Below are 24,396 nucleotides of genomic sequence, written 5' to 3'. Positions count from 1 at the left end.
ACATTACTTAACCAACAAAGGTCTGTCTAGTCAAAGCTGTGGTTTTCCCAGTAGTCATATATGGATGTGAGAGTTGGACTATAAAGAAAGCTGAGTGCCGAAGAATTGATGCTTTTGAACTGTGGTGTTGGAGAAGACTCTTGAGAGTCCCTTGGACTGCAAGGAGATCCAACCATTCCATTCTAAAGGAAATCAGTCCTGAATATTCATTGGAAGGACTGATGTTAAAGCTGAAACTCCCAATACTTTGGCCACCTGATGGGAAGAACTGACTCACTTAAAAAGACCCTGATGCTAGGAAAGGTTGAAGGCAGGAGGAGAAGGGGACAACAGAGGATGAGGTGGTTGGATGGCATCACCGACTTGATGAACTTTAGTTTGAGTAAGCTCTGGGAGTTGGTGATGGACAGGGAAGCCTGGTGTGCTGCAGTCCATGGGGTCGCAGAGAGTTGGACACGACTGAGCGACTGAACTGACCTGATAAGCAAATAGTCTCCAACTAAAAACCTGACAGTGTCTGCTGTGAATTACATATCTGACTTTTAGATGTGGATTTTAGCTGTTTAGAGACCCTTCTCATTTCTCTTGAGGATCATAATTCATAGCCTGGATAAATTACCTATAAAAAGTAATTCTTAAAATCTTTTTAGGTGAGGGGTATTAGAGTCAGGAGACTCACTTGACCATGTTACTTATCTATGAGGACTGTGTGTGTGTGTATGTGTGTACATGCAAGTTACTGAAATTCATTCATCCATTCAGCAGATAATTGGGCCAGGTCCTGTGCCTGTTGAAGGTTATGAAATTCAAACCAGTTAATACAGGGAAAACCAACAACACTACTGACTACAGATACTGAAAAACTTAACAACAGAGAGAATCTAAAATTACAGTTTGGCTTTTTAATAGATACAATAATTAGAGTAATTTTAAATTTTTATTTATTTATATTTGGCGACATGTCACCACATGACTTGTAGGATCTTAGTTCTCTGACCAGGGATTGAACCCAGACCCTGGTAGTGAAAGCACCAAATCGTAACCACTAGATCACCAGGGAATTCCCTAGAATAATTTTTTTTTTAAGTCCAGCTTTACTAGTAATCAAAGAAATGCAAATTGAAACAGTGATGTGATTCCATTTTCTGTCTAACACATTTTCTGTGCCCAGATTAACACACTATGAAAAAGAAAAAAAATGCCCTATTTGATGAAAGGGCTCCCCTCATAACTCAGTTGGTAAAGAATTCGCCTGCATTGCAGGCCACCCTGGTTTGATTCCTGGGTTGGGAAGATCTGCTAGAGAAGGGATAGGCTACCCACTCCAATATTCTTGGGCTCCCCTTGTGGCTTCAGTTGATAAAGAATCCACCTGCAATGCGGGAGACCTGGGTTCAATTCCTGGGTTGGGAAGATCCCTTGGAGAAGGGAAAAGCTACCCACATTCTGGCTTGGAGAATTTCATGGACTATTGCAAAGAATCAGACACAACTGAGTGACCTTCAGTCACTCACATTTTGATGAAAGGAAGGTACAATAGTTACTCTCATCCTTCTTCTTTTGATAGTAGAAATAAAAATCACATTCTTTCTGAAAGGCAATTTAGTAACACTTATCAAAAATCTTCAAAATGTTTATAGGTTTGATCTAGAAATTCATTTCTTAGGAATTTATTCAGAGGAAATTGTTAAAGAAATATTACAAAATAATTATTTTATAGTTGGAGATTGGCTAAATGAAGTATAGACAAGCCTTATGGTAGAATACTGTGCAGTCATTAAAAACAATGTCATAGACAATTATATAATACATGGAAGAGGTATGTATATGTTTAGGAAGAACTTTTATATGACCCCATTTTTTTGTAAATAAAAATGTGCATACATTGGAAAAACTGGAAAGATGTTATATATTCTAAAACAGTTTTTTATTTTTGATTAGCTGTATTTTCTAAATTTCTTATAGTGAACATGAACCTTTTTTTTTAGAAGAAAAAGTGGGGGGAAGTATTAGCAGGAACATCACATTAGACAAGGGAAACTAACATATACAGAGCACTTCCTGGGTCAAGCACTGTGGTTGGTGCTTTATAAATTCACCTAATCTAATCTCACTGTGGAACCTCCTGCCTCTCTCCTTCTCCCTTCAGTCCATTCTCACTTGGCTATAGGAGTGATTCTTCGAATAGCAAAGATTTAGAAGAGAACACACCAAACTATAAATAGCAATTACTCCTGGAATTTAGATTGAGGAGGTAGCTATAAGAGAAGACTTTCATTTTTCAGTTTAATATTTCAATATGGTTTGTACAGATATAAGTGGGGAGGAAAAGCTTGGGTTGCCATGTCACTTCCCCTTTAAGCCCTTCAGTGGCTTAGCTCATCTCCCACTTCTCTTCCCCTTACACCCTCTGCTCCAGGTCCACTTTCTTCACTTTCTTTTTTGCCTCCCAAGATTTGTGAATGCATTGGGTCCTCCCACTTCACCAACCTGGATCTGGTTATTCAGCCTTTCAGGTCTTTAATATCACATTCCCCGGGATGCCTTTCTTGATCCCCTCCCTTGGTTTCCCACCATACATGGTACTTTTCCCATCATAGCCTCCATCACACTTTGCTAGAATTTTATGGTAAATTGTTGTCCTTCCCTGAAGAGGCTGTAAGCTGCCTGAGGTCATGGACACTAGCACCTAGAACAGTGACTTGAACATAGTAAGCATTTGATAAGTAGTTGTTGAATAAACACTTCATATTTTATAGTTGTGGATTCTGAGCCTTAGGGAGGTGTTAGATAACTTGTCCAGAGCCTCTCAGCCAGTAACATATCAGAGCCAACTTTCCTACCCTTGTGTTCTATACTTGTAAAGTTCATGTTCTTTCCACTGTACCACTCAGGTGAACAGAGGCAGAGCCAATCCCTAAACATGCCTCAGAATTAGAGTCTTCACTTCCTGGACCTTTCCTGTTTGTGACACTTACATCTGTCTGATTTCTTCCAGTGTGGTGCAGGTCCTGCTTGCAGCTGGTGCTGACCCAAACCTCGGGGACGATTTTAGCAGTGTATACAAGACCGCCAAGGATCAGGGAATCCATTCTTTAGAAGGTAAGTGTGGATTACTGTGCTGTTCTGCGGGCTCTCCTCCCTGCGGCTTCCAGCAGCCGTTCTCCGTGCCAGTTCTACCAGCACCTCAGGTGAGAGCCTGCAAGTCGCTCATCCTCTGGGGACTCACGGATAACCGAAAGGCTTGGGGCAGATCCCCTTCACAGCCCCCTCTGGCTCTGTAATTTATGTCACTTCAGGTCTTAGGGAATAAAATAGAGGCCTGATTTCATAACTGAGGAGAGGGGTAAGAAAACCTTTTAACTGGTGTTCTGCCAAAAGTGCCTCAACCTGTGGAGTCTCAGATGAGTGGACAATGAAGCAGGTTTCCATAAGATAATTAAGGCAACTGTGTGGAATGTGGATTTATTCTTCCTCTACTTCCTGTGGACTTAGCCTGCCCCAGCCCTGCCCCAGGACTAGAAACCGGCTTTACCGGTTCCCTTAGCCTCACAGTCCCTCCACACTACCCTGAATACTATTTTTTCTCCCCCTCCTGTATGTGGAATATAGTCCTCTCTCTAGCACTGGCCCCTTGACTTACTTAGTGATCCAGGACAAAGAGTGGACCTCCTCTGTGCCTTGATGTCTGTGCTTGTAAAATGGAGTGGTCATCATTGCCGTGTGGGGTATTGTGTGGGTGACTGCTTGGACGTCTCCAGAGGAAGGAGCCAATGTGCACATTTACCAGGGCTTGGTCACATCTGTTGGAAGGTACCGGGGCAAGTTAGTCTGAATTGCCTCTGGTGAGTAGTTTTTCGAAAGTGGAATTGAGAAGAGGGCAGGTTGATTTGACTGCAGACAGAGATGAATATTTTACGTTTGAGCTTTGCTTGTCCAGATTGACTTTGCTGCCCACCCATTATCCTGGCTTACTCACAGAGCCTGAGATTCCCCTCACTTTCCAGCAACAGGACAGCTAAGCTGAGGCTGCTTTAGAGTTTGCAGTGATGCCAGGAGAGACAGCCTTGCTGACTGTTCGAGGGTCAGAACATTGACCTGAGGGGAGGTTCAGCAGAGGGGAGAAGTATGCTCAGCAGACTGATGTGGGTGTGTGGTAGCCTAGGGTGGAGGTGTCATTGATGCCCCAGCAAGGTTTCTCATATCTGTAGCATGAGAAAAATGTCAAAAGCAGCAGAGCATTACTACCCAGGTGAAGTGTGAAGTTGCCCTCTCCTGCCTCTCTACCTCTGAACCTGTTCTTCTCTGTCATGCTCCCTTGCTGTAGCCTGATCCTCCACAGAGCCTTCTCTGCAACCTGTCCTCTGCTGCTCCTTTGAATGTTCTCTAAATCTTAGCCTTTTATATGGTTATTTGAACTCTGATCTGCTCATATGTCTTTTCTTTCCTCGTGAGCTGACAGTTCAGTGTGCAGGCCGTGACCTGTGCCACCTTGGATTCCTCACTGAGCTGGGGGAGTTATATTCATTTTGTTTGCAGTTGAGAATTTCATGAGTGCCAGACTTGCCCTATATTTGCAGCCTGAAGTGTGGGAACTCAGCTTAATGGCTGTCTACCATTCACTCAGATGCAGCATTGCTACCCTCAGCTCTATCTTCTGTTCTGGTGCTTTCACCAGAAAAGCAAGGAGGAGCATTTGCTGAGGGGCAGGGCCAGGTAGAAGGGAAGGAACTATTCAAGGGCCTTCTCATCTGCTCTTGGGATCCAAACACCGCCCAGTAAACATTTTTGATTTCACAGAATCTCAGTACTGTGGAGCCATCTAGTCCTGCCTCTGCTGCCACACCAGTCCCCACCCCTGCATTTCAAGTTTGAACCTTTATGTTCTGGGGCTTCCCAGGTGGCTCAGTGGATAAAGAATCTACCTGCAGTGCAGGAGTTGCAAGAGACGTGAGTTCGATCCCTAGGTCAGGAAGATCCCCTGAAGGAGGGCATGGCAACCTGCTCCAGTATTCTTGCCTGGAGAATGCCATGGACAGAGGAGCCTGGCAGGCTGCAGTCCATAGGTCACAAGAGTCGGACACGACTTAAGCGACTGAGCATGCGTGCACCTTTGTGTTCAGTTTTCCAGGTTGATGCTCATATTCAGCCTTCCAGATCAATGGTCAGCACACTTTTTCTGACAAGTGCCAGATAGTAACCATTTTAAAGCTTTGTGGGCCAGTTGGTCTCAGTTGTGGCTATTTAGCTTGGCCATTGTAGCATAGAACATAATATACAAATGAGTGTACATGGATGTGTTCCGATAAAACTTTATTTACAAAAGTTGGCAGCCGGCTGGATTTGGCCCATAGGCTGTAGTTTGCCGACTTTGTTTTAGATATTTTCTTTTTTCTTTCCTTCCTTTCTCCTTTCCTTCCTCCCTCCCTCCCTTCCATCCTCTCTTCTATCCTTCTCCCTCCTTCCCTCCCTTCCTTGCTTCCTTTCTCTTTCTTTGCCTTTTTAATCAACCTCCTTTGAATTTTTTTAACTCTTGTGCTAGCCAGCCTACATTCTAGGTAGGTGGGCAATAGAAATACTGGAACAGACTAATATATCTCTCATAAAATGCAGATTGAAATATTAACTATCTCTTAATTTATATGATCTGCAAATTTAGTGAATAGGCTTTCTATGTATTCATTTACTTATTCAAAAGTAATTTTAAAAAATTTTATTGATTACTTTCCTGTTTAGCAGGGACTGGTCTCAGCACTGTTAGACAAGCAAGGCCCCTGCCATCATGCGCTTCATGTGCCAGTCTTTGATTACAGTGTTTATGAGGACTCTATTAAGTACAGAGCCCTGGAACTCATTCATGATCAGAAAAATTTAGAAGCATTATTCAACAGTCAGAATTGTAGATCCTCCAAACTTCTTTCTTTTCTAGCCTCCATTTCTCCCATCTTGTCTGCAAAATTGTAAGAGATTCTCTCAGATTTATTGCTGAAATAAAAACATGTTTAACATTTGTCTTAATCTGTTGCATAGGAATCCTTGCCCAGCAAGATGTTAGGTTATTCAGGCATGGTTTTGTATTATCCCTAGCAAACCCACACTGGTGCCAGTAATCACCTAAGTGTTTCAGAACCATTAAATATAAAATTCTAGATTTAAGCAATAACTATCAACAATCATTCATAAGTTCACTGCTCTGTGGCTTGCAAGATCTAACTCGTAGCTTTTTCTCTGTTTTGAATTCCAGGCTGCCTTTGCTGGCCATGATTTTCTGACAGTTCCTCTAATTTTCCCTGGTGTGTCAGTGTGGATGTACTTGCACTTGGATTTCATGTGCTCTGCTTTCTGACTCTGAACCTGGAGAGTGACAGCCCTTTATAATCATCTCAGAGTTCTCCTCTCCTTACCAGCCTAAGCCTTTAGCTCCTTGTTAAACATACTTTTCTTTCCTTTTCCCGTTTAGAAATATCTCATTCATTCATCCATTCAACCAGTATTTATTGATTGCGCAGTGTATGCAAGTCACTGTACCCAGCTCAGGGTCATTTTCACTGAGGAAGTAGACAAAAGCAAAAGAGTCCTTTTTTTTTTTTTTTTTTAATTGGATTGACTTTTTCATGGGAAACTACCTGACCTGGTGATATGTGAGGAGGTTAAGGAGAAGAGTTACAAGCCCCTTGCCGAGAGTGTGTGTAGGCAAATTCATAGGAAAGTTCTTCAGTATTGGAGCATAGAGTCAGTGCCATCTAGTTCACTAAATTTCTAATAGATATTTCTGTGGGGCTCAGTCTGTGGTCGGTACTGAAGGGAAGTGTTGAGTTATAGTTTGACTTTGGCAAGACCTCCCTAAACCCCTGTAATATATCCCTTGTCTACTTTTTCAGTATTATTGTGAAGTTGAAGAGATGTGATGTGTGAATCATAAAGTATTCTACAGTTAAAATTGCTTATTAATCTGGTTCACTTATAATTGAGCATGTACTTCCTGAGTGCCAGGCACTCTGCCAGATGCTGGGAATAAATTAAAAGGAATATATATGATCTAGTCCCTCAATATATATGATCTGCTCTCTCAGTCAAGTAATAAGACAGACCTATGAACAGGCATCACAGTGCAGAGTGATAAATGCAAAGGTAGATAGACGTACAAAGGATATAGGTAGCACTTGTATAGGTAGTGATGCCCTCTTCCTGAGGGCAGACTGGTGTCTGGGAAGTGTCACAGGGTACGTGACTTTGAATTGAGTCTTAAGGTTGAGTCAGAGACTGCCAGGCAGGCTAAGCTGGATGGACTTTCCAGGCAGAAGGAACAACACATGCAGAGATAAGGGCTAAGTGATAGCAGGTGGAATCATCTGCCACAGTACTAAGAACAGCTAGAAGTAAGACCATAGTAGGAGGCAGGGTTCTACGTGGGAAGGACCCTGTAAGGCAATTCTAGGGAGCTCATAGTGTTTTCTAAAGGCCATTGAAGGATTTCAAGTAGGGGAATGCTCAGTTTACATTAACAGTTTAGATGGACTGTTCTCAGGGGATGGGATGAGTTGGAGATGAGAGGTTAGCAGTGGTTCTTAATGTTTTGATCCCTTTGAGAACTGGATGAGAAACCATGCTCCTGTCCCTCAAAATGCACTTCTCACTTCTGGGGATTTCTAAAAGAAATATTTGGGAGTGGAGAGAAATAGACCTTCAAAAATATTAGGAGGATATTAAGTATTCGGTGGAATGTGGGAATTGATGGAAAAGGAGGCACCTGTCACCTTGGTTTCTGCTTTGGGCGAACCATTGGATGAGTCGGTCTGGAGTTCAAAGACATCTGGCAGCATTGGCTTGGTAGTTAAAATAATTAATGTGACTGAAACTGCCTGAAGAAAGGAGTTAAAGCAAAGGGATAGGAGGACAAGTCCCTCACTCAGGATACCAGCGTTTAAGATGTGGGGAGGAACGAGGATCCAGGCAAGGAGACCGAAAGGTGTTGGAGCAGTTGCCTGGTTTTCTTCTCTCAGGTGCTCTGTGTCTGTCCTGCCTGCTCAGAATGGGCACAGCCTAGAGAGAAAAGAAACCTCTTTGCTGCTGAGGCTTTGCTATCAGCTGCCTCGTTCACCATTCCTGGTGAACTGCTTCTCCTGTTTGATATTTGGTATTTCTCTAGCAAGAAGCCTGCTCAGCTGGCATGTTACAGTGTCTTCTACTCTTGTCAGAGTTGGTGTTTCAGGGTAGAGAGCAGGGCTGTGGGTGCAGGTGTTGGTGCAATAAGGCCGTTGGCCTTATTGGCTGACTATTCTCTTCTTTTCAGCTCTCGGAATGGCATCTTCAGAGGCACAGTGATAACCTGGAGAAAGGCTAGGCTTCAGAGCCAGGACGTTATGGTTCACTTAAGCTCTGTCACCAGTCGTGTGACCTTAAGCCACTTGAATTTTGGTTTTCTCATCTATAACATAGGGATAACAATACCCATCCTAAAGAGTCGTTTGAATGACTAGAAATAATCACATGTAAAGCACATAGCATATGAAATATTTCTCTGTGGAGTTGAGTCTTGGCTCAATGAAAGGCAGGAAATTTGCCATAGAGGTACTGAGCAACTCACCACTCAAGGGGTACTGACAGAGGCTGGCTGGCTGCCCATCAGGGATTCTGTAAAGGGTCATTAGATTATATTGCTTCCAGGTTCCTGTCAGCCATGTGATTTCCAAGGTTCTAGAAACTTTAGGCTTATCTTCAGAGCAGGTAATGTGCTTTGAAGTAAGATTTGAGCCGGGCTTTGGATAGTGGAGAGAGGACAAAAAAAAGAAAAGATATTCTAAGCAGGGATAACGCTTGAGCAAAGGCACAGAGGGGACACGTGGAGGGGAGCTTGGAGATCACGGCTGCTTCTCTACCACTTCATCCCCTGATCCTGACATTCTATGCAGTGCCTTGAGCCCAAATCTAGGAGAGTCCCACTTGTAGCTGGATGCTGGGTATGGGCCCCCATCCTCAGGTGGAGGAGGCAGTAAATTAGTGGTAACAGTAAACAAGTCACCCAGTCAGGGATGCCCCTGGCTGCTTGTAAGTAACTGTTATAAACCTTGGGTGTCTGGGGCTGTCAGAAATGCACGCAAGCACTCTGAGCGCCTCTCATATACACAATTAAAACAATAAAACACGGCAGAAACGTAGCCAGAGCAGGCTATAAATCAGCTTCTCTTCTCAGCTCCAAGTGGTGGCTGAATAAAGATGAGTTGTGCAGAAGCTGGGTTGGCACAGGGCCCTTCCTGGAATAGGGCCCTGCTTTGCCCAGCTGGACCTGCCAAGGCCAACCCTAACCCCACCCCCAGCCTGGGTGGCCCTCTTCCCATAGCTCCAAGGGCTGCAGGTCCTGGCCTGCTCCAGCTGACCTCCCCATCTCTGTGTCTTCAGATGGGGGACAGGACGATGCAAGCTGGCACATCACAAACCAGTGGACAAGTGCCCTGGAGTTCAGGAGATGGCTAGGAGTCCCCACTGGCGGTAATGGAACTGCTCTCTATAGTATTTTTCCCTCTCCCCAGGACATTGCTAAGGGGTAGTCTTACCTTAGCTCATCTATTCAATAGAAGTTAACACCCAGCACCCACTGCATGCCCAGCCCTACCCAGGCACAGCAGAGAGAATCTGTGCCCTTGGAGACAAACTCAAATGGGAATAATAATGGTCCCAAGGATATAAGAATCACCTATCTCAGAGTCCAAAGAGTGGCTTGGCCATCACCTGTGTGACCTTGGGCAATTCTCTATCTCTCTCAGCCCTGATTTTCTCAACTATAGAGAATAAGATTTTTTACACCATAGATGTAGCTTGTCAAAAACACAGATTCCTGCCCCATTCCCAGATCCTGAGATTTTAATTCAGTGTGTCTGGGGTTGGGCCTGAAATTTTGCATTTCTAACAGGCTCCCACTCTTTGAGTAGATGATCTAGGCTATTTATGCTTGAACTGCTTTTAAAAAATTCATCTGGACCTTCTCGCTGGAAGAGACTCTTTTTTTCACTTTAAGTTTCATTCCTAAAGAGTCTGTGTGCTTAAGCATGGTATTATGGGTGTACAGAACACTTAATAGCTGTGATACCTAGGGCAATTTTCTGTACCTCTTAGAGGCTCTGTCTCCTTATTTGTAAAATAAACATTAGTGGGAGAGTTAGAAGTAGTATGTTTATCCTTAGCCTAAAACCTAGAACATAGGAGGAATTCCATTAATGTAAATTTCTGTTTTTATATCATCATCATTATCATCATCATACTCTTATAAAACTTTATTCAGTGTCTCTGACACAGCCTTCCAAATGCTGCAGTGTCTCTACCACAGCCTTCACTGGTAGCAAACTGTTATCTGTGAAGAGCCAAACATTATCTTCAAGTTCAAGGAATGGCTTGGCCATCACCGGTGTGACCTTGGGCAATTCTCTTTATCTTTCTGAGCCTTGATTTTCTCTTCTGTAGAGAATAATATATTCTATACTATAGCCTTATTACGAAGATCAAATTAAAATACTTATTAAGTACTTGAGAAAATACAAGGTATCATACACATATAAGGTGCTGGCAATAATAATAATAAAGATTGATGACACAACCAAGACTATGTTTGACAAGGTTCCAGTCAGAGATGCTGATAACAAGGACTATCAGAGCTCAAAGGAGAGAGTCTGTCTGAAGCTTCAGGAAATAAAATGGTATTTGAGCCTTGAAGTGTAAGAAGGTTTTATAGAACAACTGAGTTTTATAGCAACTGAGTGTGAATTGCGTGTAATCAGAGAAGGATGTGAGCTTCCCTGGTGGCTCAGCTGGTAAAGAATCCACCTGCAGTGTGGGAAACCTGGGTTCGATCCCTGGGTTGGGAAGATCCCCTGGAGAAGGGAACAGCTACCCACTCCAATATTCTGGCCTGGAGAATTCTGTGGACTATAGTCCATGGGGTCGCAAAGAGTCAGACATGACTGAGTGACTTTCACTTTCACTTTTTTCAGAGAAGGGCCTGTATTATGTCCAGAATTTTCAGAGGTGGGAGATGGAAAAAATCTTTTTCAGGGCAGCAAGTAAACTTGTTGGAGTGAAGCATCCATACAGCAGAAGATTCATTTTAGAGGGTAATGAGCAGTAAAGGTGCTGCTTTAAAGTCAGTAGGCTGGGGCCAGATCCAGTTGCTTGGACTTAATCTCTTAGGCAGAGAGGAGCCTTGCAGGTCCTGGAGGAGAGGGTACTACAGGAACTGACTCCTTTCATGGTAGAGAAGCAGGGGGAAAGTGATAATAATAATAAGATGATGATAATAGCTGCAGCAGCAGGTTACATATATTGGTACTTAATTTATTGCAAGCTCACAGTAACCCTGTGATGTAGGCACTGAGGGAAACTGAGGCAGAAAGATGATGTCAAGTGCCAGCAGAACCATCTCATGCTCTTTAGAGAACCCAGCACCCATGTCAGCCAATATGTGCCCCACACTTGGCTCAAAACCTCTGACTTGTCCAAAGTCTTGGCAAATTTGGGGATCTGCCAGGCCCAAAGCTATTTGGGCAAGTTATTATTTTTAATAACATCCCTGCCTCTGCCTCGTCATCGTCAGAGCCTTGTCACACCTTCAGCACCAGTGGTTCTACAAGTCATTTCTCAGTAGTGTCAGCCCCTGTAGAGTCACTTGAATGGACAATGCACTATATCCATTAGGCCTTTTGGCCAACTTCAGGATTAAGTATAGCAGCCAGTTAGGTTAATTGTTCCCATCCTTTTAGCCCTCCAAATCTATATATATGTTTGACTAGGAGGAGATAGACTAGTTGACATGTTTTATTAAAAAGAATAAATTTGATGCATTTATAAAAAAAAGTAAGGCAAAAATGGGATGGGGTGGCAAAGAACTATAGTCTTGCAATTTTTAACTGATTTACATATTTTGTATATAAATATTTTTTCATCAAAAGTTCCAAATCAGGGGTGGGTCCCACACACCACACAAAATATATTAGAGACATTTATATGGATAGCAGGAAGGGAGACAGAGAGCTGAAATTTTCCAGGCACCCAGTGATTGATGGGGGCTGAGGCTCCCCCTGACGCTTTATTGAGTTTCCGATGATTATCTCTCGCCGAGACATTTTTTACAGATGACGGTCGAGCTGTCACAATGGACCATGGGGGAAAAAACCCAACAATAATAACACTTTAATCTTTTTACTGCACTGCTCCCTAGTATCTCAGATTCATCTTCCCTGACGCACGCAGTTCATTATTCTGCCCCTCCCTGGATGGGAAATAAAGGGAAATAAATATATATGTAGACATACTTACCCACGTACATACACACACACCGAGTGTATATAAGAGACCACCCCAGAACCAGAGAGGTGCAGAATTTATTGTTCTTTTTGCAAGTGTTGAGGTTTATTAGTAGAGATGCTGGGTTGACTTGGAATTGGCTATTAATTACAGCATTTTGTATTTGTTTTTTATTGCAAGTTTTTAGCATCTTGAAGAAAAGGCAGAAGAGAGGCAAGCAAGTGTAGAGATGGGGAGCACACAGGGACCAAGTTTGGCCAACTGAGTAGCATAGCTGGCAAAGGGGACAGGCTCCTTCCTCTTATTGTGGCCCTGCCCAGAAGATCTCCAGACCTGGAAGAATCCTGCTTTGGTCAGGATCAGAGTAGGGGCAGGAGGATGGGAGATGGTGAGCCCAGGGTAATTATAGGACAAATCACAGGGCTCTAGATACCAGGACGGATTAAGAGAGATGGGAAGTGGTGGAAGTGTTGGTGGGTCTCTAGCTAACAGTATAACAGATAACAGGTAACAGATTCCTAAGAGTTTGCCCACGTTTAGATTTTGGTTATGTGCAGGTGAGACATGGGCTCTGGAAAGCTCTACCTGAGTCTGTGGTCAGATGAGTGTCTTAGGCCAGAGAGGATGCCACACTGACTGTCTGGGGTCACAGGGAGGGTCAGCAACCTTTCATCTTAAGGTTCCAGGCCAACCTTCCTGCTCTCCCCCTCCTCTTCGTTGGGATGAGAGAAGATGGGCTTGGGGGTCCCTACATGGGAAGGCTGCCCTTGATGTGTCTCCAAGAGAGTAAGTGCTAGCCCAGTCTTCTCTTTAGTTCATCAAACCTTTCTGAGCTTCTGCTGTGTCAGGTCTCATGTTATACTATGATAAGGTATAATGAGGTAAACAGGGTCCTGTTCTTAAGGAAAAATCTTCTAGTCTGTGGGCAGGGAGCATGGTGTTTGTGAGAACTATTTTTAAGTGGGGTCTAGCCCTCCAGCCATAGACCAGCCTAGATGACCATTCTCTAGGTGAAGGTCAAAGAGATCTGTAAGACATAGGGTCTTTCAAGATCCTCTTTTCTACTTGAAGAGAAGTATTTATGGAACACCTGCAATGCTCAAGAGTGTATGCATGAAACAGTATGAAAATACAAAAGATTATGTAAGAGAAAATGTTAACTAATTTGATGTGGACTGCACAATACTAGAAGGCAGAGAGGAGAGGGAGATCAGGGAAAATCAGACTTCTTGAGTTGTAAAGAATGGGTAAAACGTAGATGAACAAAAGGAAGAAATAGTGAAGCTGTGCTATCACATAGAGAAGAGAGTAAAAGCCTTGGAGGTTAACGAACTAGCTTGGTTATTGACTGCCACCATGGCCAGAATAAGCTGCATAACCTCTCTAAGTGCCAACTTCTTTTACTAAATAAGAATAATAGCCCAGTGTGATTCTCTCACGGAAGATAGTTGTAAAGTTCCTCACACAGCACCTGGCACATAGTAAGTGCTCAGTAAATGGAGGCCATTATTTCCTTTTTACTCTGAGTTTTAAACACACACACATGACTCTTAATCCTGGGATATTAGCCTTCAGAACTCACCTGTGACCCTCCACTAAGTATAAAATGGGCTCTCTGCAATGAGCCTGACCTGTCCTACAGTGTTACCATAAGAGGTGGTTCTGTCCATGGTTAGAGTGGCATCAGAAAGAGGAAAGGGGGACTTCACTGGTGGTACAGTAGTTAAGAATCCACCTGCCAGTGCAAGAGACATGGGTTCGATCCCTGTTTTGAGAAGATCCTACATGCTGTGGAACAGCTAAGCCTGTGCGCCACAACTGCTGAGCCCGTGCTCTAGAGCCTGTGAGCTGCAACTACTGAGCACATGTGCTTCAACTGCTGAAGCCCGTATACCCTAGAGCCTGTGCCCTGCAACAAGAGAAGCCTGAGCACTACGAGGAAGAACAGCCACTGCTCGCCACAGCGAGAGAAAGCCCACACAGCAGCAAAGACCTAGTGCAACCAAAAATAAACATGGCAGATAAATACATAGATTTTTTTAAAAGAAGAGGAAAGGGCACAATAATAAATTTATTACCATGTATTGCACGTTAGTACATGCCAGGCAGTGTGCTTGGTTCCTTACACTTCTTAATAGAACAGCTTTATTGAGATTTAATTTACATACCACATAGTTTACTCGTTTAAAGTGTGTAATTCTGTGGTTTATAGTATATTCACAAGAACTGTGCTGCTCTTACCACAATTTTAGAACATTTTCATTCGCCCCATAAAGAAACCTCATACCCGTTATCAGTAATTCTCCACTTCTCTCAACTCTCTCTAGCTCTAGACAACCACTAATCTACTTTCTGTTTCCATAGATTTACAATTCATATAAATGGAATCATACAATATGTGATCTTTTGTGGCTGAATTCTTTTTGACTTGTTTTCTTTTCGTCCATGTTGTAGCATGTATCAATACTTCATTCCTTTCATTGCTGAATAATATTCTATTGATGGCTATACCACATTTAGTTTATCCACTTATCAACTGAGAGACAGTTTGGATCTTTTGACTTTTGACTATCATGAATAATGCTGCTGTAAATGTTTTTGTGCAAGTTTTTGTGTGGACATAGTGTTTTTTATTTTCTTGGGTGTATATATAGGATTGCTGGCTCATATAGTAACTCAATACTTAGCCCTTTGAGGAACTACGAGACTGTTTTCCAGAGTTACAGCACCAATTTTACATTCCCATCAGTCATGCATGAGGGGTCCAGGTTCTCCACGTCCTCAACAGCACTTGTTATTGCCTGTCTTTTTTGCTGTAACCTTTCTAGTGGATGTGATGTGGTATCTCATGGTTTTGATTTGCATTTCCCTGATGGCTGATGATGTTGAGCACCTTTTCATGTGCTTTTAGGCCATTTGTATATCTTCTCTGGAGAAATACCTTCTCAGATTCTTTTCCCATTTTTAAATTGGTTTTGCTGTTCAGTCTTGTGAGATAGGGTGATGATTTCTATCTTGCAGATGAGAAAACAGATTCTCAGAGATGTTAATCTGATCAAAGTCATACAGTGAGTTTTGCTTACCAGTCTGACTGACTCTGACCTTTATGCTCTTTCTGATACACAGTGCTGCATATTGAGGATTCATGGTAGGATCCTTTCATGGCGGTGGGGAGTTCTCACTAGCAGGAAGGGAGGAGTTAACAGTTTATTTAGAGACATTAGGACCAGGTAGGAGAACCTCTGAAAGTCAACAGGGGAATGTGGATATATTACAGGTTACAGAACAGGGGAGGATATGTTAGTTTGAAAATTACATGTTTGTACTGTTTCCTAGGTATAGTCATTTCCTGTGCCCCTCACTGTATCACATCATTTCAATATTCACAGCAATACAATTTATAAATATCAGTGCTCCCATTTTATCAGGGAGAAATTTGAAGCTCAGAGGTCTGGAATAATTTTCCAGCATCACCAGGTTTAGAATCCAGGTCTTTCCAGCTCAGTATTCTGAACTCTTCCCTTTCAGCGATACTTCATAAAAGATTCTTTCAGTGTTATTTGCAGCATTTATAAGCTCTTCAGGGTAGGGCCTCTTTATTGCCATGGCCCAGCTCATGGAAAGTATGCAGTACTTTGCTGGATAAACAAGGGGAAGCAGACTAGAGTATATGGTACAGGAAGACCTAATTTAAGTTGGATTTTGGCAGGGAGAGGAAGTTTGAGTGAGACATTAGAGGTCTCCAGTATCCCAGGACTTGGTGTCTTAGGGGTCTTTGCTTTAACTTTCTACACATGGGATTTGGGGAGAACATTCTGGTGCCCAGACATCCTTGGCTTCCCTAGAGTGGGATCAGGCATTTGGAAATGGGATGGGTTTGGCCAGCCTTGCATCTTTCTTGTGATTATGGTTTCAGTGTGTCTGCCCTCTGATGCCCTCTCGCAACACCTACCGTCTTACTTGGGTTTCTCTTACCTTCGACATGGGGTATCTCTTCACGGCTGCTCCAGCAAAGCGCAGCCACTGCTCCTTATCTTGGACGAGGGGTATCTCCTCACCGCCGCCCCTCCTGACCTTGAACTTGAAGTAGCTCCTCTCGGCCCTCCTGCGCCAGCGTGGCCGCCGCTCCTTGGACATGGGGTTGCTCCTCTCCGCCGCTGCCCCTGACCTCGGGCGTGGGGTAGCTCCTCCCGGCTGCCGCCCCTGGCCTCTGGCGGAGGGCTGCTCCTCTGGCATCCGTCCCTGAGAATTAGAATGGGAAGGGCCCTCAGAGATACCCACATGATTCTCATGCCACTAAAGTTTATGAACCATGGATGTGAGAAAAACTCTTCACTTTAAAAATAAGGAATCTGGGACATGGAAAGATTGAAATACATAGCAAGTTTTAGTGAAAACCATTTTTAAATCCAATTCACTTTTCTCCTGGTCTTTTGTTCTTGCTGTTCCTTATACTGCTTAATTTGTCAACAAAAACTGTTGCCTGCTTGTAGCTTTCAGGACAGTCCAAACCCCTTTCAGGATTAGGCCTCTGCCTGGGCAACCTCATCTGCGCCCATTGCTCCACCCACCTTCATTCAGCATTCCAGGTTCATTGGAGGACCAGTTTCTTGTACAGACAGGTAATGCAATTTCACTCACTGTCATTTGTAAACACTACTTCCTTTCCTGGAATGCTCTTCTCTACCTCGTCCTCCAGACAGTTTTCTGTCTGGGGACATCCTTCCCCAAGTCTCCTGACATGTGTCCATCTTTGCTGCCATCAGACTGTGTGCACACATGCCTCTCATAACACTCACTGTGCTGAGGTGCTCAGTGGTGGCATGCTCCAGGGCAGGGGGTGAATGAGGGCTCCTCTGTGCTCATGACTGAAGCTGCATGAAGTACTGAAGTGATGCTGGCTGGGATACATATAGAAAATGTTATGAACTAGTTTCTGTCATCCATGAGGAAACAGGGGAGTCAGAAGGGAAATTATAACATAAAAAGGTATTACACAAAGTGTTGTAGACAATAAACAAACAAGTGGTAAATAGATACAGATGATCAGCATGACAAGCTTCCAGAGCAGAGCTGGGGGACAGGACTTCCTGGAAGATGAGGTCTTGAATTGGACTTTGAAGAACAGGGAGGGCTTAGAGAGGAAGGAGGGCCATCCAGGCTGGGCAAGAGAATGAAAAGCCTTGCCTGCCCCAGGGACAGTGATCCAGTGCAAGGAGTCCCCCTCTTGACCCATCCTCTGGCTAAAGACAAGCACCAGAGGCAGAGCCAACAGTGCCCTCAGAAGCTGAGGAAGCAGCTTGGTGATGCAGTAAGAGTGAGGATTTAGCAAAGTAGTAGATACACAACACCTCTGGGGAGGAAGCTGAGAGCCCAGAGGCTTCCTCCTGGAGACTCTCCATAAGAACTTAGTCCCTGAGCTTCATGCCAGGTGGGCTGATGCTGGGGTATGTGAGGATTGAGCATGTGGGCACTGGCAGAAGCTGTGCAATATGGAAGATAGAGCCCGGCCGGCTCAGGACCGATTAGCCATCTGAGTTGGGCAGGCCACCGAGCCTCTTTACCTCTGTCTTCTCTGTTCAATAGAATAGTACTTGACCTGTCTGTCTTAGGCTGACCTGGGGTGAGGGGACAATTGCCTTGAAGCTTTCTCTAAACCCTTAAGTGCTGCACAAATGTAAGGCTTCTCCTCATGTTCATCAGGTAAGTCGTAAAGGTTCCCCCTCATGGAGACATGCTCCTGTTTTTAAAGGCACTCCATGGCACAACTCATGGCAGAACTCCATGAGTTCCTGGGTGTGGCACGTAGAGCCTGAGCTTGAGAAGAGATTGTTAGCTAGGGTTGCCTTTCCTCCGCACAAGGCAATGATAATAAAGCTTTTGTTACTGGGAGACCACTCATTTTGCCTCACTTAGTTTTTTTCAGAGTCTCCTCCAATAGACTTAGCAATGTGAGGACAAGAACCATGTGTGATTCACTTTTGTATCCCCAGTGCCAACCCTGGGGAAGGAAGCAGCATTACTAAATGTTTGTGGTAATATTTTTTAAAATCTGTTATCAGATTTTATTCTCTTTATTATTCAAATTATTGCTTGTCATGCCATTTTACAAGTAGAAGACCTTAGTAAGTAGCAGAGCTAAGATTCAGGACTGTGTGAATCCTTTACCTTTGATTACTGTTTCTTATGATGTGAGGCAGTGATTTGGGGGCAGGAGGGCGTTGTCTCATTTTGTTTTGCAGTTTCAGCAGTGCTGGCTAGTGGCCAGGCTATAGGGAAGGCTTCGGGGATCCCTTTCACCTCTCCTGACTCCTTGACACTGCTGAGTGCAGGAAATCCTGCTGTGTGTACATCAGCTGCACACCTGTCACGGCTATCAGGCTGACCCTGGCCACAGCACCCCAGCATAGACTTTGCAGCCTCAAAAGGCAGAGGTGGGAACAGAAGAATGACAAGGTAATGCTGTGTCATTCTCTCTGTGGCCTCAGGGGTGAAGGGACAGGGATGGCTGGCCTGGAGAGGAAGCAGGAGCTTGAGCCCATCTCCCCCTGTGCTGGAGATGGGCTGCTGGATGTCTTTGTTGGGAAGGGGATGGTTCACTGGCTGAGGACCAGCTGTACACACTGGGCCTCAAAAGACTACCATGGTGGCCAGCTGGTGAGCTGGCCCTGAATGAGTCACTTTAGCTTCTGTGAGTTTGCTTCCGCTTTCTCCACGAGAGCAAGTAAGAATATGAGGGTGTATGCTGCACACACCTCCTCTTTCCCACCTTTAGACACTTTTTTTTTCTGATAGAGATCTAATGATCTGGAGGTTTCAGTAAGATCTCCTGGGACAGGGCTTCTAAAACTGGGTGACAAGGGGAAAAGAGCTTTCTGCTAAGAACACAAAAGGGTCTAGCTGACCTGGACAGGGTCCTGGTTCCACCACTGACTGACTATGGCACCTTGCTCTATTTCAGCTTCCCCATCTGTAAAATGGGGCGAGTGAACTTCCACCTCACAGGGTCGTTCTGAAGTAAATAAGTAAAGGGAATGCTTTACATGTTGTTATGCACTGTTCAGTTCCGGAGTGTTCCATGGAACACCATTGCTGCAGGATTTTAACAGGGGGTGGATGGAGAGGCTGCCAAACATAAAACTGCTGAATAATAACCAAATTAGGGCTTCTCTGGTGGCTCAGTGGTAAAGAATCTACCTGCCAGTGCAGGAGATGTGGGTTTGATCCCTGGGTCAGGAAGACCCCCTAGAGAAGGAAATGGTATCCCACTCTAATGTTCTTGCCTGGGAAATCCCATGGACAGAGGAGCCTGGTGGGCCACAGTCCATGCAGTCACAAAAGACATAGCAACTAAACAACAACACCAAATTAAATAAATGGTTCTTACTCAGAGCTGTGCCTTTTGGAGGGGAAAAGTATATGCAGAAATTCCCAGACCTTTTATTGTAGAGAGAGTACATTTTTGGAAGCACAAGACTAGACAGTAAGGATAATAACTGACAGTGGCTAAGAGGTACTCTTAGGTCCTGTTCCAAGCCCCTTTACTCACGGTGTCTCATTTAATCCTTATGATATCCCATGAGGGAACATGTTAATCATCTCTACTTACAGGTAAAGAAACTTGGCACAGAGAGGTCAAGTAAGTTACCCAAGATTACACAGTCAGTAAAGTGAGAACTGGGACCCAAACACAAGTGATCTGGCCCCAGAGCTCACTTATTTAACAGCTATACTCTCCTTCCTCCATTAAATACTGTTGGCTGGTGGTATTATTATTATTCCAAAACAAGGTAATAGTGGGGCCTTAATTATGTATTATGTATGCATTTTCTGATTCAACAAGTGTTTGTCAAGCATATATTTATGGCCAGACACTGGGGGTATAACTGTGGGGAAGACAGTCACACTTCCTTTCCTCATTGTGCTTTTGGTCTAGTGGGTAACATAGGTAATCAGGTGATTGCAATGGAATGGGTAATATATACTATAATTGGGAGATGCCTGAAGTGCTAGGGAAGCTCTTGGGAGGAATAACTACCTCAAACTTAGCAAGAATCACTGGAGGAAGTGACTTTTAATCAGAGGCCTGAAAGTGAATTGAAGTTAGTCAACTGAAGGCGAGAGAGAGGGAAATGGTCCAGGCAGTGGAATAGTGTTTGCAAAAGCTCAGAGGCTATAAAGAGCATTAGGAAGGGGATGGTGAGAGATGAGACCTCAGAGGGGAGCAGGGGCTCTCTTCATGGACATTCCATATTAGCTGGGCTGTGACACTGCCACTATGCTGATGTTTGTCCCTGAACCAAATAGCCCAGCTGTGCCCTTTGAGCTCTTGTGCTTTTTATGGTAAGCATCCCATGTATAACTCTGTCTCACACTTACGATTTGTCCATTCAGTGGTCTGATTCTTGCATCAGATGTTAACTTCTTAAAGTCAAGAAGGGTGTCTTGTTCATTAGTATATCTCCAGAAGCTTCCACCATGCATGGTGTTCATTAAGGATACATTTTGAATGGATGCTATCTTTTCTTTGTAAAATGGGTTATCCCCTTCCTGCTTTCTTGAACCAACTATCACCTTTCCTCATGTCCATCATTGTACCTAGCAGTTAATGTCCTGGGTGGCAATTCAGTGGTGCCTGCTGGCTCTTGGGGCTGTATTCTCTGGCTTCCTCTTTCAGGTTTGTGTTGTACTGTTATTTTCCCGCCCCGCCTGGTGAGCTCTGGACTGTAATCCACATACTTGATTCTGAAACCTTCTTCCCAGCCTTCTAGTTTGCTTCTTCTAATCTGCAGTAGGCTGGAAACAAAATCCCTTACCATGATTTGATAAGACTGTTCTCAACTAAGAGTTTGAGTTAATCTTTGAGTTAGGTCCTGCATGAGAAACATGCAGATACCATTGCATATTGAACATATATATTAGCTAATCAGAGGCCTTCTTCCTGTTTATCCTACTCCAGGAAAGGTCAGGTAACACTCCAGGGGTGGGGGTCATCAGTTGGGAGAGCCTCTGACTGGTGCAGAAGAGCTGATGGACCACTGATTCACCAGACCAGAAGAAAGTGTGGTCTGTTCTCCAGTTACACACTCCAACAACTTCATTTTGACCAAACATTTGAAATACTACCACCTAAGCCATCTTATCTGGGTGTTATCTACAAACCTCAGGCCAATCTCTGTTAGGGCAGGTTCCATACAGAGTATGCTGGCACCTTCACTTGAGCAGGGAAAGAAGAGAGAGTGTAAGCCAAGGCTAGGACCAGAATATCTGGGCTCTGATTCCTTCATTTGTAAAATGAGGGTGAAAGCATGATGTGATGGGGAAATAGCATGAGGACTCAGATTAGACCTGAGCTCTAATCCTCATGCAACCACTTATTAGCTGTATGACCTCTGTACTTTAGCTTTCTCATCTATAAAATGAGAATTATAATGCCTGTTTCCCTGGTGGCTCAGTCAGTGAAGAATCCGCCTGCAGTGCAGGAGACCCAGGTTCAATCCCTGGATTGGGAAGATCCCCTGGAGAAGAAAATGGCAACCCACTCCAGTATTCTTCTCTGGAGAATCCCATGGACAGAGGAGCCTGGCGGGCTACAGTCCATGGGGTCATAAGGAGTCAAACATGATTGAGGGCTAAGCAACAAGTACTGTATAAAGTAGTTAGGGGAATTACATAGATTGTGTGAAGTGACCGTATCAGCCAAAGAGCAGAGAAGGTCAGTTGTTGTTTTTCAGTTGTTCATTTGTGTCCAGCTCTTTGCTGCCTCATGGACTGTAGCACGCCAGGTTTCTCTGTCCTTCACCATCTTCTAGAGCTTGCTCAAACTCCTGTCCATTAAATCGGTAATGCCATCCAACCATCTCATCTTCTGTCATCCCCTTCTCCTGCCTTCAATTTTTCCAGCATCAGTGTCTTTTCTAACGAGTCAGCTCTTTGCATCAAGTGACCAAAGTATTGGAGCTTCAGCATCAGTCCTTCCAATGAATATTCAGGATTGATTTCCTTTAGGATTGAGTGGTTTGATCTCTTTGCAGTCCAAGAGATTCTCAGGAGTCTTCTCCAACACCATGGTTCAAAAGCATCCTCGGCACTCAGCCTTCTTTATGGTCCAACTCTCATATCCATATGTGACTACTGGAAAAATCATAGCTTTAACTAGATGGACCTTTGTTGGTGAAGTAATGTCTCTGCTTTTTAATATGCTGTCTAGGTTTGTCATTGCTTTTCTTCCAAGGAGCAAGCATCTTTTAATTTCATGGCTGTGGTCACCATCTGCAGTGATTTTGGAGCCCAAGAAAATAGTCTGTCACTGTTTCCACTGTTTCCCATCTATCTTTGCCCTGAAGTGATCTAGCTAAAATCTCTAGGTTTAGGAAGAATCATGACAGTCTTCTGGCTTTGAGTGACTTTTCAATAGGAAGTTCAGTTTTGTAGGAGGAAATGCATAAACTCCATTCCAAGACATCTTGGAAAAGAATGGCTTAAGAATTATCTGGTGCTTTTGACTACACAGGCAAGGTTCTCTCTTGACTGAATTACATGCATTTATCCAGTAGGAGGTAGGAGGAGCCTGCCCTCTGCAGGCCCTGTGCCATGGACTCAGGGAGGAGCAGGTACAAGTAGGTAGGACCCAAATTCCACATCCAGTGAACTAAGCTCAGGAAGGAACATAAGGCAAGTACTCTGACAATTTCTACATGAGGCAGAAAGAAACCCCATCACCTTCACAGGATAGATATTGTTCTGTAGAGTCTTAGTTCCTAAGCAAAGGCCCCAGAATTTAGGTAGCCTTCCAAATATTGTCCATACTGGGACTGTTGAGGACAGCAAGCATAAGTCATGACTACCCCGATGAACAGGGACATGTATGATCACTAACCCAGAGGGTCCTGTAAAGTGATGCAGCTGGTTTTAGGTTCTTTTGTATCAATTTAGAGAGAGAGAGAGTCACTAATAATAATACTTGAGTGAGCCTAGGGGTTTTTGGTTCTTTGACACATGCAATAGTTGTTCCCTTCGCCTTCAAAAAATGCTCACAGTACATTTATTAAGGGAAAAAAGCAGATTATAAAATTGCAATGTAGTAAATTCCAAATTTGTAAGATATACATGTAGGATATAGATGCAGGTATCTTCTACATATACCAGAATATTAAATGCCATTTCTCAAGTTGCTGAGATAATCATGCTTTTTCTCCTTTATACTTTCCTGTAGTTTCAAATTCTTAATGGCTTTTATAAATTTAAAAATCCTTTACAAAATATTAAATATTAGATTGTAAACATCTTCAGAACACAGAGGAGGCATGTTACTGTTCTGCTAAGAACAACCTCTGTCTGCCTCCTGACTTGTCCTCTGTCTTGCCCTTGCCTGCTTTTCTTCACCCTTCAAGACTCTCATCTTTTGAGATCCTTTCTTCATGCCCAAATTGAGCTAAGCTCCCTTCTGGCTTTTTATATCATCCTGTTATATAATAGCATTTATCTCCGGCAATACTGTAAACATCAGTTTATTGTCTGCCTCCTTTGTCAGGTTAGGTCAGGGACCATATCTGATTCATTTCTATGTCCCCAAACGAATCCTATCACATAATAGATGTCAGTAAACCTTTGTGGAATTAACCAAGCTCTGTTTTACTTCCTCTTTCCCAGCACAGATGGCCAGGCACATAGTAGGTGCCATCATTTGTTTAGTAAGGAAGTAGATGAGTGAATGAAGGAATAAAAATGCCAAGAGGAAGAAAGTGAGATTGGTGGCTCTTGGCATTTGTTGCTAATGAAAGGGTTTGTGTTGCTGTCCCCCTAGTCCTGGTCACCCGAGAGGATGACTTCAACAACCGGCTGAACAACCGCGCCAGCTTCAAGGGTTGCACAGCCCTACACTACGCTGTCCTTGCTGATGACTACCGGACCGTCAAGGAGCTGCTTGATGGAGGTGAGAACATGGGTGAGTGGGGCAGAGGGCTTGGTCATCAGAAGTGTGGACTTAGCCACCTCTCTCCTCCAGAAATGCCAAGCTTCCCCAAAGCCTTATTGCCCCCCAGAGCTGGAAAGCCTCAAAGGTGCCGGTACTCTGACAGTGGCCACGTGCATGCGGGATTT

General features: G+C 43.9%; 1 protein-coding gene across 1 annotated transcript in view; it reads left to right on the top strand.

Moving 5' to 3' along the window:
- The window catches only part of CLPB (caseinolytic mitochondrial matrix peptidase chaperone subunit B), a 142,943-nt gene that overhangs the window by 50,148 nt on the left and 68,399 nt on the right, over positions 1–24,396 (top strand). Inside the window, exons 4-5 of the mRNA XM_040258766.1 lie at positions 2,999–3,102; positions 24,101–24,229. Of these exons, the coding sequence (XP_040114700.1) occupies positions 2,999–3,102; positions 24,101–24,229 (233 nt within the window). The remainder of the gene's footprint in view (positions 1–2,998; positions 3,103–24,100; positions 24,230–24,396) is intronic.

This window comes from Oryx dammah, unplaced genomic scaffold (genome assembly GCF_014754425.2).
Source record: "Oryx dammah isolate SB20612 unplaced genomic scaffold, SCBI_Odam_1.1 HiC_scaffold_17, whole genome shotgun sequence".
Classification (NCBI taxonomy): domain Eukaryota; kingdom Metazoa; phylum Chordata; class Mammalia; order Artiodactyla; family Bovidae; genus Oryx; species Oryx dammah.
This window is presented reverse-complemented; position numbering and strand designations above follow the sequence as displayed.